Raw genomic sequence first — 16,045 nt, forward strand, 5'->3', positions numbered from 1 at the left:
AAGGGCCCCACAGAGTTCAGCTTCTAACCCGGCACGGCCTGCGTCCGACTGAGCCTGAGCCTGAGCCCAGACCTCCCCCCTTGGCACCCAGCGACCCTGCCACGGCGCGGGGGCTGAGCGAAGGGCCCAGGGAAGGCTCCGGTCCTCCCGCTCTCCATCCCTCCATCCCCTGGGACTCAGGGCCCCAGACGTGAACGGGCTGCTTCCTCCCCCAACCCCGGCCGGAGGCACAGCCTGCCCGGAGCAGCAGCCCCCAGCCCCAGCCCGGCCTCCCCGCGCCTCCTGTCCTCAGACGGCAGCACATGATGGGCCGCAGCGGAATCCGCAGCTTCCAGCTGGAGCTGAGACCCGGCGCCTATCACGGCGGGGAGCTGCTAAGCGGCCTCTTGGTGCTGGAGCTGAGCCGCCCCCTGCGAGTGAAGGGCCTGGACGTGGCGGCCAGGGGGGCCGCCGCCGTGCACTGGCTGGACAGCCGCAGCGTGGGCGTCAACGCCGTGTACAACGACTACGCAGCCTTCCAGAGCTTCCTCCGAAGCCGCCGGCAGCTGCTCCCCCGAGGTAAGCCCCGCCCCGGGCCACACTGCCGGCTTCCAGGCGGCTTAGCCTAGCCGGGGGGAAGCAAGCACGTCTGTTCCGGGGCCGAGCCTTCTGGGTCTAGAAAATGGGCTTGGCATCTCCCCGCAGCATCCTCTGCTTGTGAAACAAGCTGGGCTCGGTTTCTGACAGAGTGAGTCTGGAAGTGGGTCTCAGTTTCCCCAGTTTGTTTCATTTCATCTGAGAAAACACGCCTCCTCCCCCCTGCTGACAGATGGGCCTCAGGCCACCTTCCCGATCAGTTTCACCGGCATTTACCCAGTGCCTACTACGTGTGCACTCTGGCCTGGAGACCTGCCCGCCCCAAGGCACCTAGACTGGGCCCAGAACGCTGAACTGGGAAAACCGTCGTCCAGTTTGCGGGGAGCTTACAGTATCTATTAAGAGAATACTCGAGTTTACCCTAGGGTGCCTGAAAGGGGGTAACAAGAAATAAGTCTGGAAAGGTAGACCGAGTGGGCTTGAGAAGGGCTTTACAATGTCAGAAGAAAGAGGGTTTTTTTTTTCTTTTTCCACATAAAGGAGGCAGTAGGGAGCCACCAAAGATATTTGAGCCAGACAGTGACACGGTCCAGATCTGTGCTTTCTCCTTAGATTATTTGGTATCTGAAGAGGTACAAGCTCTGGGAACCCCTTTGAGCTCTCCTTGAATCTTCCCATTTGATGGGGTATTTGCCTGAGGCCATAAGTCTTTCCTTATAGCTCTGCCCAAATCTCTGTTAACTAGCCTAGCCTTCCTTTGTCCGCTAGCCCCCGAACTTGATCCTCCCAAAATATCTACACCCAAATCTGTTACCCTTAAACTAGCCTAGCCCTCCATTGTCGGTCATCCCCAGGTAGTCTTCAGCTATTTCCCACCCGTAATCTCTCTTGGAGTCTGACCTCATTGACTCCTCCTGAAGACCCTCCCCAAACTCCTCCTCTAGACCACCCCTAGATTCCTCCCACAACCTTTCTGTATATCAGACCGATTTTGCCTCCATGAAAGGCCAGAGAATGACCTAGCACAGACTCACTATGTGTCAGATGATTCTGGCCCGCTTGTCCAGTACAAGCATCACGGATACCGAGGCTCCTTAAGAGTCTAGCTCTTATGGTGAACCTTTAATAAACTTTGCTTTTCTTTGGCTGTGAGAAGACTTGAATTCATTTGGCAGGCCCTGGTGTCGGTACTTTGGGGTCTCGAGCACCCCTAAACCTATACTTCAACATTTCCCAGAGCCTGTACCTCCTCAGTAGCTATGTATGTGGATAATGGATTGAAGCGACAGGTAGACCAATGAGGAAGCTGTTGCTGTAGGATGAGGTAAGGGGGCCTGAACTTAGGTTGCTCTGTGAATGAATAAAGCATTTATTAAGCACTTACTATGTACAAAGCAGTCTGCTAAACCATGAGAATATAAATAGAAAGGCAAACAAGTTGGGGGAGATAATGCCTATGGAGGTTTCAGCTGCAAGTCAGATGGGAAAGTCCCATGATCCTCAGGGGTAGTAGCAAAGCAGATGGTGATGCCTCTTCTGTAATGTCATTTTCTTTGAAATCATAGCAGTTTCTGACTTTGGGCCATCTTAGAATGCTGATGAATTTGGTGACGAGAACTCTCTTTTCTGGGTCTTTGATAGCTATGGCTGGGGGCCTGCGGCTGGAAGCCTGGCTCTTCCCAGGTCTCTGCTTCTGGGCTGCCTTCATCAGGGTCTCTGGGGAGGTGGTGGCCCAGGGGGTGGGGGTTTGACTTGCCTGGCACAGGCTGCCTCCTGTCTCTCCCTCAGGGGTCTGGCTGCTGCAGCTAGGCTGGGTTACCTACCCTGTATATGGCCACTGAGAGGCAGCTGGGGGAAATGGCTGGCCCCTTCTCTATGGGACGTACTTCCTGAATGATGGCTGTGGGGCCTGGATTGGAAGCAGGACCCGTGACCTGGAAGATTCTGCCAGTGTTGGGAATTCTGTGTCTTTCTGACTCTTGGGGGCAGTTGTCTCAGTTGGTGATGAGGCAGGCAGGTCCGGTCTCTACGATGATTTCTCCCCTTGATGGTGGCTTTGGGGATGGGACTGGAGGCTGAGCTGCTGGTTTGTGGGAAGGGGCCCCTGCTGTTCCCAAGGTTCTTGGGTCTGAGGGAGAATGGTGAGCATGGCGGTAGTGGTTTGGCCCAGGCTGCCTCCTTTCTCTCCTCAAGGGGACCTTGCTGTCTCAGCTGGGCTGGCTCACCCACCTTCTTTATGCCAGTTGGCATTGGTGGCATGGCTGTTCCCTTTCCCTATAGAAGTTAGTTCTCCAAATGATGGCTGTAAAGGCTGTGACTGATGGGAAAAGCTGGGTGACAGATATTGTAGAGATAGAATTTATAAGACTGGGAGGATTATGGTGTCCCCCAAAATAAAAAGAGGGGAGGGGAAAGGCAACAAGCATTTATCAGATACCTACTATGTGCCAAGCACTGTTCTAAGAGCTTTATGGATATTTCATTTGGTCCTCACAACAACCCTGGGAGGGAAGTGCCCCATTTTTACACTTGAGGAAACTGAGGAAGACAGAGGTTAAATGACTTGCCTAAGATCACACAGCTAGTAAGTATCTGAGGGTAGATTTGAACTCAGGGCTTCCTGACTCTAGGCCTAACACTCTGACCACTGTCCCATCTAGCTGCCTCAGAAAAATAGCAGTTTGGTGGAAGGAGCAGGAAATGTAAGGAATTCCAGTTCAGACATGGGATGTTTGCCACGTGGGACATCCAAGTGGAAATGTCTGGCCAGTGGCTGCTAGTGAGAGACTGGAGCTCAGGAAAGAGGCCAGAGTTGGATGTACATGTAGATTTGGGAGTCCACTGTGATTCCCAGTGGTCTCCAAGAGGATCCTTGCCCCTAGGGTTGATGAGATTACTGAGGGAGGGTGGAAAGAGAAGAGAGGAGGATGGGAGATCTGGCCTTGTGGGACTGTGTGGGGTAGCCAGAGGAGCAATTGAGATGGTGATTATTCGGTTAGCTGAGGCACAAGACCAGGGTTCGAGACCTGCCTCAACTACTTATTTCTGGGACTCTGAGTGAATTAGGTCACCTCATCTGTAAAATGAAAGAACTGGGCTAGGTGCTCTCTGACATCCTTCCGTGAGTCTGACACTCACATTTCAAGTGGATCAGACACTGAGAAAGACAGGGAGGAGGAGAACCAGGAGAGGACCAGCCCAGGGAAGGGCGGCTTTGAAAGAGGTCCAGAAGGCTGAAGTCTGGCCAAAGGTCATCAGCCCTAATGAGGGCATCCCCGATAACCTGGGAGTGGACCTTCAATAGCGTGATGGATTTAGAAGCTGGATCAAAGGTGGTTGGGAAGTGAGTGGCAGGAGAGGAAATGGAGGCCATGAACAGAGACAACTTTTTCTAAGATTTTAGCCAGAAGAGGGGTGAGAGAACACAATAACCTCAGAAGGATGTCAGGGTCAAGCAATGGAATTGTTTATGATGATGTTGTTGTTAGAGGCTGGGGGAAGCTTGAGCATATGAGCAGGCTGCCCAGAAGAATCCAGGAGAAAAGAAGAGGCTGAAGATGAGAGGGGCTTGGGGATGGGCTTGTCGAAGCAGTGATCCCCCAATCCAAGCCTAAAAGCATTAATTAAGTGCTGACTGTATACCAGTTAGATGCTAGAGATACAAAAATGAGAGAAAACGAAACAGCCCCTGCCCTCAAGGAGATTACAAGCTACAGAGAGGGTACACTGTGTAAACAGATAAGTGTGTTTATGATGGTTTGTGGCATAGAACAGAAGTAAACACAGAGCCCACAGGCTGCCTGCCCACAGCGCTTCCACATATGGCCAGAACCAGATTAAAATGTAATTGGGAAACATTTAGGTGGCGTAGAGAGAGCACCAGGTCTGGAGTCCGTAAGACCTGAGTTCAAATGTGACCTCAGACACGAACTGTGTGACCCTGGGCAAGTCACTTCACCCTATTGCCTCAGTTTCCTCATCTGTAAAATGAGCTAGAGAAGAAAATGGCAAACCATTCCAGTGTCTTTGCCAAGAAAATCCCAACTGGGGGGGGGGGGTCACAAAGAGTCAGATGTGACTGAAATTCGACTAAGCAAAGAAAAGGGAAACAGTTAACAAAATAATAAAACTACAACAAAAGATAGATAGTATTACATTTTAAAATGAAGTCAGTGTGCTACCTGCAGGGATCTTTTCTATATGGATTAGATGCCCACTTTCTATTTGAGTTAGGCACCCCTGGTGTAGAAAATGGTTGGAATGGGATGGTTGACCCTGTCAAGGAGAAGGGCCATCTCTTCCTCGGAGACTGAAGCAAAGGAAAAGAGAATGAGGGACAATGTAGAACAGTTTTAGAAAGGGAGAATATCACTATGGGGGGAATCCTCAGTAAAGTACAAGGAAAGGCTTTGCATTGGAAAGGTGGGGGACAGTGGGTACGGAATGTTGCATACATTGTCGCCTGAGATCACCATCTGTCATTGGACTTGGGGTTTTTCTTTGTTACAAGTGAAGGCTCACTGGCTATGAGGAGGCAGGGGATAGGGAAGAGAAGATATATCCAGAAATGACTCTGATGTAAAAACTTTAAACATCAATAAAACTTTAAAATAATGAAGTAGGAGACTCCCTTGCCTGCAGAGAAGAAAGGAAATGGGGGTTTGAGGAGAGAAGAGAAGGCTCAGGACAATATTGTGAAACCTTTAATAGTATGAAAGATCCATTTCTCTTCCCCATATCCCATGTTCCAGGGATAGGGCCTCAGTTTCTCCTCTCCATTCCTAATTTGGGAAATGAAGATCCTAGAGGTTTGATCTAGTGTCGGTACGGTGAATGGTAGGTTTTCGGAGCCCTGAGCTGGCTGGCCAGACTTAGATGGAATTAGTGTGTTTGGACTCTAGTCCCATCATAAGGCGGGGTTCAGTCTGTGCCCCTGCTGCTGCCTACTTGGGCTCACCTGAAGACTAATCTCTTCTACCTGGAAACTGCAGGGAGGAGAGTTGATCCCCCCTCACTCCAGACGGAGTGAGTTTGATGTTCCTGTGAGACACTAGGAGGGAGAATTTAGAGAACTTCTAAGTCTAACCCTTTTACACTTAAGGCTCAGAAATTGGGAATTGACCTGTTCAGGGTTGCACAGGCAGTAAATGGGCAGAGGCAGAATCTGAACCCGGGTCCTCTGACTCACTCTTTTTACTCCACACTTACCTTCCTGTTTTGTCATCTAAGGAGCCACCCAGTCTGGGGAGTCTGGGCAAAGCTATAGGCCGTAAGAGCTAAATAGGACCTTGCTGTTCATCTTTTCTAACCTACTTATTTTGCAGATGAGGAAACTGAGGACCAGAGATGTTAAAAATGACTTTTCCAAAATCCCATAATTAAAGTGGCAGATTCAAACCCAAGTCTCCTGATTCTCAATCCAGGATTTCATCTGCTCTGCTACAGATGGAGAGATGAGGCCTAGAGTAGAACAAGGACTTGCCCACAGTCACAATGCCAGGTGCCACAGTCAGTCGGTCAGTATCTGTTAAGCACCTACTGTGTGTCAAGCACTGTGCTGAGGGCCAGGGGTACAAAGAAAAGACACTTCCTGCCCTCGGGGAGCTTCTAACTGAATGATTACAATTAGAGGGAAGGCAGCATGATGCAGTGGAGGCTGAGGACCTGTGTTGAAATCCTGGTTCTTCTGCTTGCCACCTGTGTGCCCTGGAACACTTGTTCATCCCTTAAGTCATCTAGGCCCGTTTCCTTCTCTATAGAAGGAAGGAGTTAGGCTAGCTGGCCCTTCAGGTGCCTTCTAGCTCTCCCTCTATGATCCTGGACCTTCTCTGGCCCCGAATCCTGAATCTCCCCTCCTCCCAACCCCCACCTCTACCAAAGGCCTTTTCCTCTTCTCTCTCTGTGTCCTCCCAGCTAAGTCCTTCTGTAATGGGAATGCTGCACATATAGCCCCAGAGGAGCTGTTTACACACAGGAAAGCAAATTGAAAAGGCCTGAGGTTTCCAGGTGTGAAGATGGAGCCCTTTGGCCCATGGGTAAATATTTACCCCACAGTTTATGCTGGCTTGGAAGCTGTCTGCAGCAGAGGCAAGAGGTTGGACTCACGATTAGACAGAGGGGGCCAGAAAACTGAATACCATGGCTAGGTCCCTTCCCCTCTCGTACAAGGAGGGCTTCAAGGCTTGTCACCCCAGCTCTGATGCTATTTGTTCTTCCAGAGACTTTCTGGGGGAAACATCACAAGGGAAGAATGCTAAACCAAGTGACCTGGGTTCGAATCCTGCTTCTACCTTACAGTGTGACCTTGAGGAGTTTGCTTTCCCTGTCTAGCCTCAGTTTCCTCATCTGTAAAATGCAAGTGTTGGAGTGGATGGCCTCCAGTGTCGCTTCTAGCTCCTGCACTGGATGTAATTCTGAAGGATGGAAGCCAAGATTGCAGGCAGGTGGGAAAGGAGCAGAGCTTTTAGGTCACAGAAGGCTTGGAAGGGGAGGCAGATTCCTATGGTGTCTTTCAAATCACAGACACAGAGAAAGCCAACCCTGGATGTGGGCATGAGGATCTGGGAGAGCAGACAGAGGTCCCCCGCTGTGTTCAGGGGTGAGGTTGTGGTGTTTGGACACTTCTCTTCTCCCACACACCCCTTTACTTCAGTAGCACTCTAAAACCACTTGGGATCCAGCAGGGACTCTTTGCCAAGAAAGCGCTGTATAGTTTGCCCTGGGCCATTTGCCAAGTTGCCCCATCAGCTCTGGCTGCACCCCCCCCAAAGCCCCAGGAATGCTTCTTACCCCTCCCCATCATGCAGCAAGGTTATAAGTCTGCTTGTTCATTCATCAGACATTCATTAAGCACCTGCTGTATGTAGAACAGAGGCAACATAGTGAGGTCAGATCCAGAACCAGCCTGCCAAAGCAGAAAGACCTAAGTTCAAGTCCTACCCAGACACTTCCTAGCAGTGTGACCCTGGGCAAGTGACCTTACCTTTCAGGCTCCTAAGCAGTTCCCTAAGACTTGAAGTAACCAAACTGGTCTAGATTTGTATTGGTGGAGAGATTTACCTAATTGGAAGTTCCTTATGCCAATGAAATCACAGATTCTGCTCCATACCCCTCCCCCCCTGATATTTAGAAGATTGTGATGGATACTGGGAAGGATAAAAAATTTCACTAAGACCAGGGTCCCTGGCCTTGTAGAGCTTACAGTCTAGTAGAGGGCTAAGACAAATACAGAATATTCTGGGACATCTGCATAAAAGATGAAAACAGTGTTTTGTGAAGTTCCAAAGAAAGTCATTACCACCAACTAAGGGCATCTGGAGGAGGGGACATTGAGTGTGGTGTGTTTGGGGGACAGAGAGCACCGGTGTGGCTGGAGCCCAGGGCAGGAATATGAGAAGAGTCAGAAAACAGGGAGGGTGGCACTGGGTCGTCAAGGGCCAGACTGAGAACGTTGAACTTGCCTTATGGTCATTAGAGAGTTCATGGAAATGTTTTCATGGGAAGGAGGGCCTTGGCCAGACCAGCTGCCTAAGAGAAATAAGCAGGTAAGGGACAGATTGAAGGCAGGAAGACCTGTTTGGAGGCTACTTCAGTCACCTAAGTGGGTGGTGATGGGGGGGAGGACCAGATGGGAGATGTTCTGGTAGAGGAACGGACATGACTTGGGAGAGCAAGGAGTCCACGATAATCAACTCCAAGGGGTTTCAAACACAGGAGACTGAGGGAAAGGTATCACCATAGAGTATTATGAGTAATTCTGGGCATGACTTTTTAGGAAGGACATCAACAAACCGAACCAAGAAGGGCAACCATGCTGGTGCAGACTTGGGAATCGGGCCATACAGGGATTGGCCAAAGGGGAAAGAGGGAAAGAGAGGAAGTGAACAAGCATTTATTAAGCCCCTACTGTGTGCCAGGCATTGTCCTAAGCATTTTACTCATGGGATCCTCACAGTAACTCTGGGAGGGAGTTGTAGCTGAAGGAGTAGGGGAAATTTAGCCTAAAGAAGAGATGGATGGGCGGAACATGAGCTCCGTCAAAAATACTTTAAGGGTTCTTGAGTGTGGAAAGGGTCCAGCTCCTTCTGCTTGGTCCCAGAGAGCTAGAAGCAGTGGCTGGAAGAGAGGCAGGTTTGGGGAAATTTCCTAAGAATCCTCTCTGTCCCAAAAGGGAAAGGAGCTGCCTAGAGTGGAAGGGAGTTTCCTCCTTACTGGAAGTCACCAAGTGGAGATTGTTGGGGACCCTGGAGACGGAAATTGGCCAGATGCCATCACAGCTCTCCAGCTTCTGGAACAGGAATAGTGGGTTTCCAAGGAGGAAGTGTTTGTTGCTCATTTGTTTCAGTCATGTCTGACTCTTTGTGACCCCATTTGGGGTTTTCTTGGCAAAGATATTGGAGCAGTTTGCCTTTTCCATCTCCAGCTCATTTTACAGATAAGGAAACTGAGGCAAACAGGATTAAATGACTTGCCTAGGGTCACACAGTTAGTAAGTGTCTGAGGTCAGATTTGAACTCAGGAAGATAAGTCTTCCTGACTCTAGGTCTGGCACTCTATCTACTAAGCCACCTAGATGCCCAGGAATAAGCATAGGGAAAAGATAACTCTTATTGGGCATTTTGAGTTTGTGGTGTTGGTAGGATGTCCAGGTGGAAATGGACTGAAGGCAACTGGATTTGTAGGTCTGGAAAGCCAACCAGAAGTCAGAGATCAAGATGGAGATGTGAGAGTCATGTGCACAGATTGTTTAGAGAGAGAAGATAGAGGGAAAGGGCCAAGGGCAACCAGTTGGACATGTCCACATGGAGGAGTTCTGCGGTTCCATTTACATCCTGGGTCCTAAGGGCCCTCCCAGCTCTGACATCCTGGGTCCTAAGGGCCCTCCCAGCTCTGCCATCCTGTGTCCTAAGGGCCCTCCCAGCTCTGACCTCTGTTCTAAGGGCCTATAATGGGAATCTGAAGATCTTCCCTGCCCCTTGGCCCCTTGATAGGCTTAAGTGACTCTGAGAACCTTCCCTCAAAATATACTCTGCCCCCTAATAGCCTGAGTTGTGGTCACATGGAACCTGTGGCGGGAGGCTTGTTTTTCAGGAATGCTCACACCTTGTTACTTTATGCTTTGGCAGTGGGTCAAGAAGTTGTGACATCCTCTGATCCAGGAGAAGACTATATATACCCTGATGTGAGGTTTTACTTTAGGGATCACTTTGGGAAGAGTGTAATTTGGCCAGATGAGACTTGGGCAGCTGTTGATCCCCCTGGCTTTGAAAACCCAGATGCTGGTGCTTCCCCCTCTGGTAACTGACTAGGTATGGATGTAATGGTCAGACAGCTGGAAGCCCTGTCTACTGAACTGTGTTAGTTTCTGTTGTAACTTCTGTCTGTATTCTCTGAAGTGCAGGGGGCCGACTTTTTCCCCTGAACTAGGTAAATGATATATATTTGATTGATTAAAGTAAGATTGTTAACCCATTTTGAGTTGCTTTCCTTTGGAGAAGCAGATCTAAGAACCTGTGCTAGGAGCCACCCTGGGGATGCTGGGGTATGTGCTTCGACAGGGCCCTCCCAGCTCTGACCTTCTCTGTCCCAAGGGCCTTCATTCTAGCTCTCTGTGTCTAAGATGCCCTTCCATTTTGGATATCCTTTGATTTTTCTCTTCTCCTGTTAAATTCCTAACCAACCTTTAAATCAGGGGACTTGGTTTTCAAAAATCCTTCCATAACTGTATTTCAGTAAAATTGGTTTCATCTGTAGCTATGTATTTTTAAATGCATTTAAGAAGATTATTCCAAAAAGGGATCCATGACACAAAAAGAGCAGGGGGCCAGAGGGGTCCATCTCACATAGACACACACACACACACACACACACACACACACACACACACACACACACACACACACACATATATACACACTCTCTCCATAGACAGTTAGATAGAATGATAGATAGAGATATATCCCTAACATGGTATCTAAGGTTATCTGGGTTTCTGCTGTGAACTCCAAGGAGGGACCATTTCTTTCCTAAAACACTGACCTTTTTCCAGGACCAAGCTCTCATTAAAATAGTTTACTTTGGAGTTAACCAAATTCCATGCTGGGGTTTCCACAGCACCTTCCTGGTCCCGCCACTAGGTGTCACTACAAGTGCACAGTCAGACTATTCCAGGTGTCCAGTGGAGTGGGTGGGGGCAGGTGGTGAGGACTGAGGAGGTCCAAGTCTGACTTCTGTGTCCTGGGCAGGAGCCAGGCCTGAACTTGTGACTGGGTCCCAGTGTGAGGAAGGGTGGAGTTGGGCAGGCATCAGCCCTGGCTGTATTTTTCCATCCCCCTGGGATGCCTGGCCAGAGCTGGGGAGGGGGAAGTAAGGTAGCCACCTGGCCCAGTGGGCAGGATGAGGTCTCAGAAACAGGGTCAGTGCACTGACTGCCTTACTGAAAGTGGGCTCACCCCCTCCAGTTCATCAGCCCCAGGAAATGCCCTCAGTGGGCGTGCTTCCTTCTTTGCCCCATCCCTAACACAGAGAAATCATTTGATTCAGAGCTAGAAGGATCCTCTGGTTCCCCACTACCCCATTTTACAGATCAGGCAGCTGAGATCCAGAGAAAGGAAGTGTGCTTTGTCTGAGTTTATACATGCCAGTGGTGAGAAGGGAGCTGTGGGGGGATTGGACCCCAGCACTCCTTCCATTACAAAGAGACAGACTGCTGGAGTGAGATCCCCTGGAGGAGGTCAGACCTGGGTTCAAGTCCCTTGGCCCTTCTCCAATCTGGTTATAGTTGGCTGTGCTATGTCCTTTCTGTCTCCTTAGGGGAGATGTCTTGGCCATTCCTCGAACTCCTAGGAGGGAAGTCATAGGGGGTCCCCGCCTCTCTTGGACCGGGGGCATGTTTATCTCTGAAAACTCCTTCACTCGTGTTCCCTGAAAGTACAGTCTGATCTCACCCTCCCCCCTCCTGTCCCCTGTTTCATCACGCCCTGCCCCCAGCCTCCATGGCCCTCTGCCACCCTCCACAGCAGGAGGCTGGCTGGCTCTGACTCTGGGGGAAGAGATGGGGCTGAGTCTCTCCTCCCCCCAGCCTCCTCCAAAGCCAATTTCCTGAGGACAGAGGAAGGCCCCAGGCAATGTAGGGACTCTCAACCTGAGGGTTTCCGGTCCCACTACAGAGAGGGAGAGGAGGAAGAAAAGGAGAAGGAGGAGGAGGAGGGGAAGAGGAAGGAAAGGGAAGAGGGAGAGGGTGTGTATGGGGTCTAAGGCAGGTGAGCACCAGAACCCACCAAAGCTGGTACCCTGACTTCTCATGAGGCTGAGGGGTCATCGAGGGGAATGACTGCATCCTGATACCCTCCCTCCCCTTGCATTAAAATCCCTCTGGCTCCTGCTCTTCCTTACTTGGTCTCTTTCTATCTTTAAGAACCTAGTCTTAGAAGAAGGGGTGTATTGGAATGACCGTTCATTAGGCTTGGAATCAGAAACCTGGGTTTAGATTCCCCTTCTGTGACTTAGGAGCTGTGATCTCAGCTGGATCCTGGGAGTCTCCATTTCCTCATCTGTGGAAGAAGGGTAACAATAACTATTCTAACTGCTTGACCGGGCTGTTATAAAGGTAAGCACAGGTTAAGTGACTTGCCCAAGGTCACACAGCTAGTAGGTTCCTGAGGCTGGATTTGAAATCAAGTCTTCCTGATTATAGCCCTTCCACATTCTCTTTTTTTTTTTTTTAAAGAAGAGAATCAGAGGGATCCTAGCTCTAAAACTGGAAAGGACCTAGAGGTCATCTAATCCAACCTTCTCATTTCACACTTGAGGAAATTGAGGTCCAGGATCACATAGGGAGTGACAAAATCCTAGGAAACCAGAGTTCCCTGACTCCTGAACCAGGGCCCTTTCTCCCCTCTGTCTCCATCAAAATGAGGAAATGAAGCCACTTACTCAAATTGAAACATGCAAAACCTTATAGCAAGTAAGTGACAGAGCTGAGATTTTAATCCAGAGTCTTTGGATGACTCCAAACCCATCCTTTCAGGTTCTCTCTTTCTCTCTCTCTCTCTTACTCTTTAATATCTGTCGACACACACATACATTTATGTTTCCATCATCTTGATTTCTAAATACATACACCTCCCACCCATCCAGCCATCGTAACAAAGAATTAAAGTAACAAGCAGTTCCTTATAACCAACCAAGCCATCCACAGTGTCAGATCAGTCAATGAACACTAAGTGCATTAAGCCCCTACTGTGTGCCAGGCACCTTACTAAAGGCAGGAGATACTAAAAGGCAAAAGACAGTCTCTGCCAAAGAGCTGACAGTCCAATGAGGGCAGACAACATGCAGATGCCTATGTACAGTGAGGAGACATGCTGGAGAAATTGGCAGGAATCAGCAGAGGGAAGACACTGGATTTCAGGGGCACTGGGAAAGGTATAGAAGGTGAGACTTTTAGCTGGAATTTGAAGGAAGCCAGGAGGCAAAGCTGAGGAAGAAAAGCATTCCAGGTATGGGAGCCAGCTAGATGGAAAGCCCAAGTGTCTGACGGTGTATGCAGAATTCTGTACCCATAGTTCTCACTCTCTGCAAAGAGAAGGTCACACTCACCCTTTCACATTCTTTCCCTCCCTCTTACGCACATAATCTCAAATTCACTCTCACCAGTACATAAGGTCATTCCTCCTCCTAGGCACAAATGCTCACACACACAGGCACACTCTCTTTCTCTAATGGATGGGGACCCCAGAGTGAGGAGTCCCTTCCTGGGTCCCAGCTTTAAACAACGATGTGCCAGTTTTCTACAAAAATGGGAACATTCTGCTCCTGCCCAGCTTAGATGGGTGGGTGGAAGTCTGCCTCTCCAGTGCTGGCCATGCCTGGGCTGATCTTACAGCTGAGGCCCCCACGCCTGGATCTGGGCCAGTAGACAAGCTCTCCTGGGGAGAGGAGCCTTCCTGGCCTCCTGACCTCCCCCCAACTCCATCTGTGATCCTGCCAATGCAACCCCCTTATTCTTTCCTTTCCTTCTCACAGACAACCTGATGTTGGGGGGAGGGAGGGAAGAACTGTGGGAGAGGAAACAGAAGCAGCGCCCCCCCCCCCCCCCCCCATGCTGAGGAAGAGAAATTAGTTTTGTTCTCCTCTGCCCCAGAGGGTGGAACTAAAATGGTAGATGGGAGATACAGAAAGATAAATCTTTTCTTGTCAGTAACAACTTCCTAACAATTGGAACCTACCCAAAATGGATTGTGGCAAAGGTGGTGAAGTGGTTAGGGTGCCTGCTAGTCCTGGAGCCAGGAAGACTTATCTCTCCGAGTTCAAATCCAGTCTGACACTTCCTAGCTGTGTGACCTTGGACAAGTCACTTAACCCTGTTTGCTTCAATTTCTTCATCTGTAAAATGAACCAGAGAAGGAAATGGCAAACTCCTCCAGTATCTTTGCCAAGAAAACCCCAGAGAGGGATCACAGAGTCAATACAGGACTGAAACAAGTGGACCACAACCAAAGTCGAATGGGTGACTTTGAGAGATGGTCAGTTCCCTTTCCATGGAGCAGGGGTGGGGAACCTTCGGCCTCAAGGCCACAAGTGACCCTCTAGGTCCTCGAGTTCGGCCTTTGGACTGAGTCCAAATTTTGGATTCGATCAAAGGTCACACTTGAGGACCTAGAGGGGGGGTCCCCACCAGAGCCTAGGAGGATTTCAAACAAAGCAAGGAGGGCTATTTGGCCCCTCCCTCCCCAGGGAGGTCCTGGGACTACAAATATATAAAGCAAAGGCTAATTCTTGCACTTGAAGACTCCAGTTAGGATGACCCCTATCTTTAAAACAAAACAGATGTAAACAAATGGGGAATATCCAGAAAGACTTATAGGATCTTTGTTTGAGAGCTGGAAAGCAGGTCTTCTGATCATATTCCTTGGTTTTACAGATAGGGAAACCGAGGCCCAGCAAGTTAAGTGGCTTAGCCAAGGTCCAAGTGTGTCTGTGCTCTTTCCCCCCTGGGGATTCTTCTTCCCAGGAGGTCTTACAGAGAGGAATCTTGTAAGGAAATCCCCCTCTCTGGAGATGTAAAGAGGCTCCTTGTTCTGGTAGGAGTAGGTCTAGAAGGCCTCTTTGTCCTTTCCCTGCTTAGGTACTGAGGGAATCCCAGCCTTGTTTACCCTGCAGGATAAACTAAGGAAATTGGGGAGAGATGTCAGCAGTGACCAGCCCCACACTTGTTGAACCTTAGAGCTCATCTAGCCCAGCCCTGTCATTTTACAGTTGAGGAAACTGAGGCTCACAGAAAAGTGACGTGCCCTGTGTCACAGGCTGAGGTGAGAACTAGGTTACCCATCTCCAAACCGGGTGCCCTTTCCATTGTACCAAGGAGGGGAAATCCCAGTGGATCTGGATAGCTATATCATAGTATAGGCTCTACCTGGCTGGACTAGGTCTTGCCTCCAGGCCCAGGAAAACTCCATTTCCAGAAGACTAAAACCCTGCTTTGGGATGGAAATGTTTCTTGGAGCTCTTGGGCCTAGAGGGATGGAAAGGGGGTGTGGGGGGGGGGGGTGGGGGGGTGTGGCATCTGGGGCTGGTGAGTTCTGGAAGCTGGGCCAAGTCTACCTCAAAGTCACTTTGTTAAACTAATTAACTACCTCCTTCTTCAGGGATTGGAGGGGTGGGGTGAGGAGTATATCCTCCACCATATTCCTCCCCGCTCTGAACTGTGGGGAAATTCCCAAGTCTGCCCAACAGTGCCAAACTCTGCACAGGACCTGGGAAAGCTTGGTTTCCAAACTGTATTGATGCCTGTGCTAATCCTTACTTAAAACAGAGGTCAGAACTGGGAGGGCCCTTAGAACCCAGAATGTCAGAGCTGGGAGGGCCCTTAGAACACAGTATGTCAGAAGTGAGATGGCCCTCAGAACCCAGAATGTCAGAACTGGAGGGCCCTTAGAACCCACAATGTCAGAGCAGGGAGGGCCCTGAGAACACAGGATGTCAGAACTGGGAGAAAGTAGAGATCTAGTTCAAACTCTTCCTATAGATAGGGAAATTGATCTCCGTAAATGGAAAGTAACTTGTGGAAGGCACCACCTATTGTCTCGAGCCCCGGGCCTCTTTCTACCTCCAATTTCTACCCCCCCCCCCCCCCATTAGTTAACTGTTGTAAAGAAGTTGAACCGAGAGGTTTGGAGGGGGGCGGGGATGGGTAGAAAGGTAGTGAATCTTGGCCCGGGGCCATGGACTCCCGAGCGCTCAATAAATATGTTAAACTGAAAAAGCCCAAGGGATCGAGAGGCAGGATTTCTGGGTTCTAGAGTCCCGCGGTTCCACGACCTTATTGTGTGATCTTGGGTCAGTCCTTCAATCCTTCCGGAGCTCAGTTTCCCCATTCGAAGGCTCTGAACCAGGTTCTGCCCCAGATCCTTTATTACTAGTTGTGTGAGTTCCTTCACCCCACCCTCAACCCCCCCCCCCCCCCCCC

The 16,045-nt window shown here is 49.9% G+C and overlaps 1 protein-coding gene across 1 annotated transcript in view; it reads left to right on the forward strand.

The window, feature by feature from the left end:
• ARRDC2 (arrestin domain containing 2) overlaps positions 1-16,045 on the forward strand; it is a 24,506-nt gene continuing 8,461 nt past the window's right edge. The window contains exon 1 of the mRNA XM_069105756.1: positions 1-558. Within this exon, the coding sequence (XP_068961857.1) occupies positions 303-558 (256 nt within the window). The 5' untranslated portion in view covers positions 1-302. The remainder of the gene's footprint in view (positions 559-16,045) is intronic.

This window comes from Petaurus breviceps, unplaced genomic scaffold (assembly GCF_028583685.1).
Source record: "Petaurus breviceps papuanus isolate PSGF00001 unplaced genomic scaffold, PetGlider_PUasm1.0 103, whole genome shotgun sequence".
NCBI classification, from domain to species: domain Eukaryota; kingdom Metazoa; phylum Chordata; class Mammalia; order Diprotodontia; family Petauridae; genus Petaurus; species Petaurus breviceps.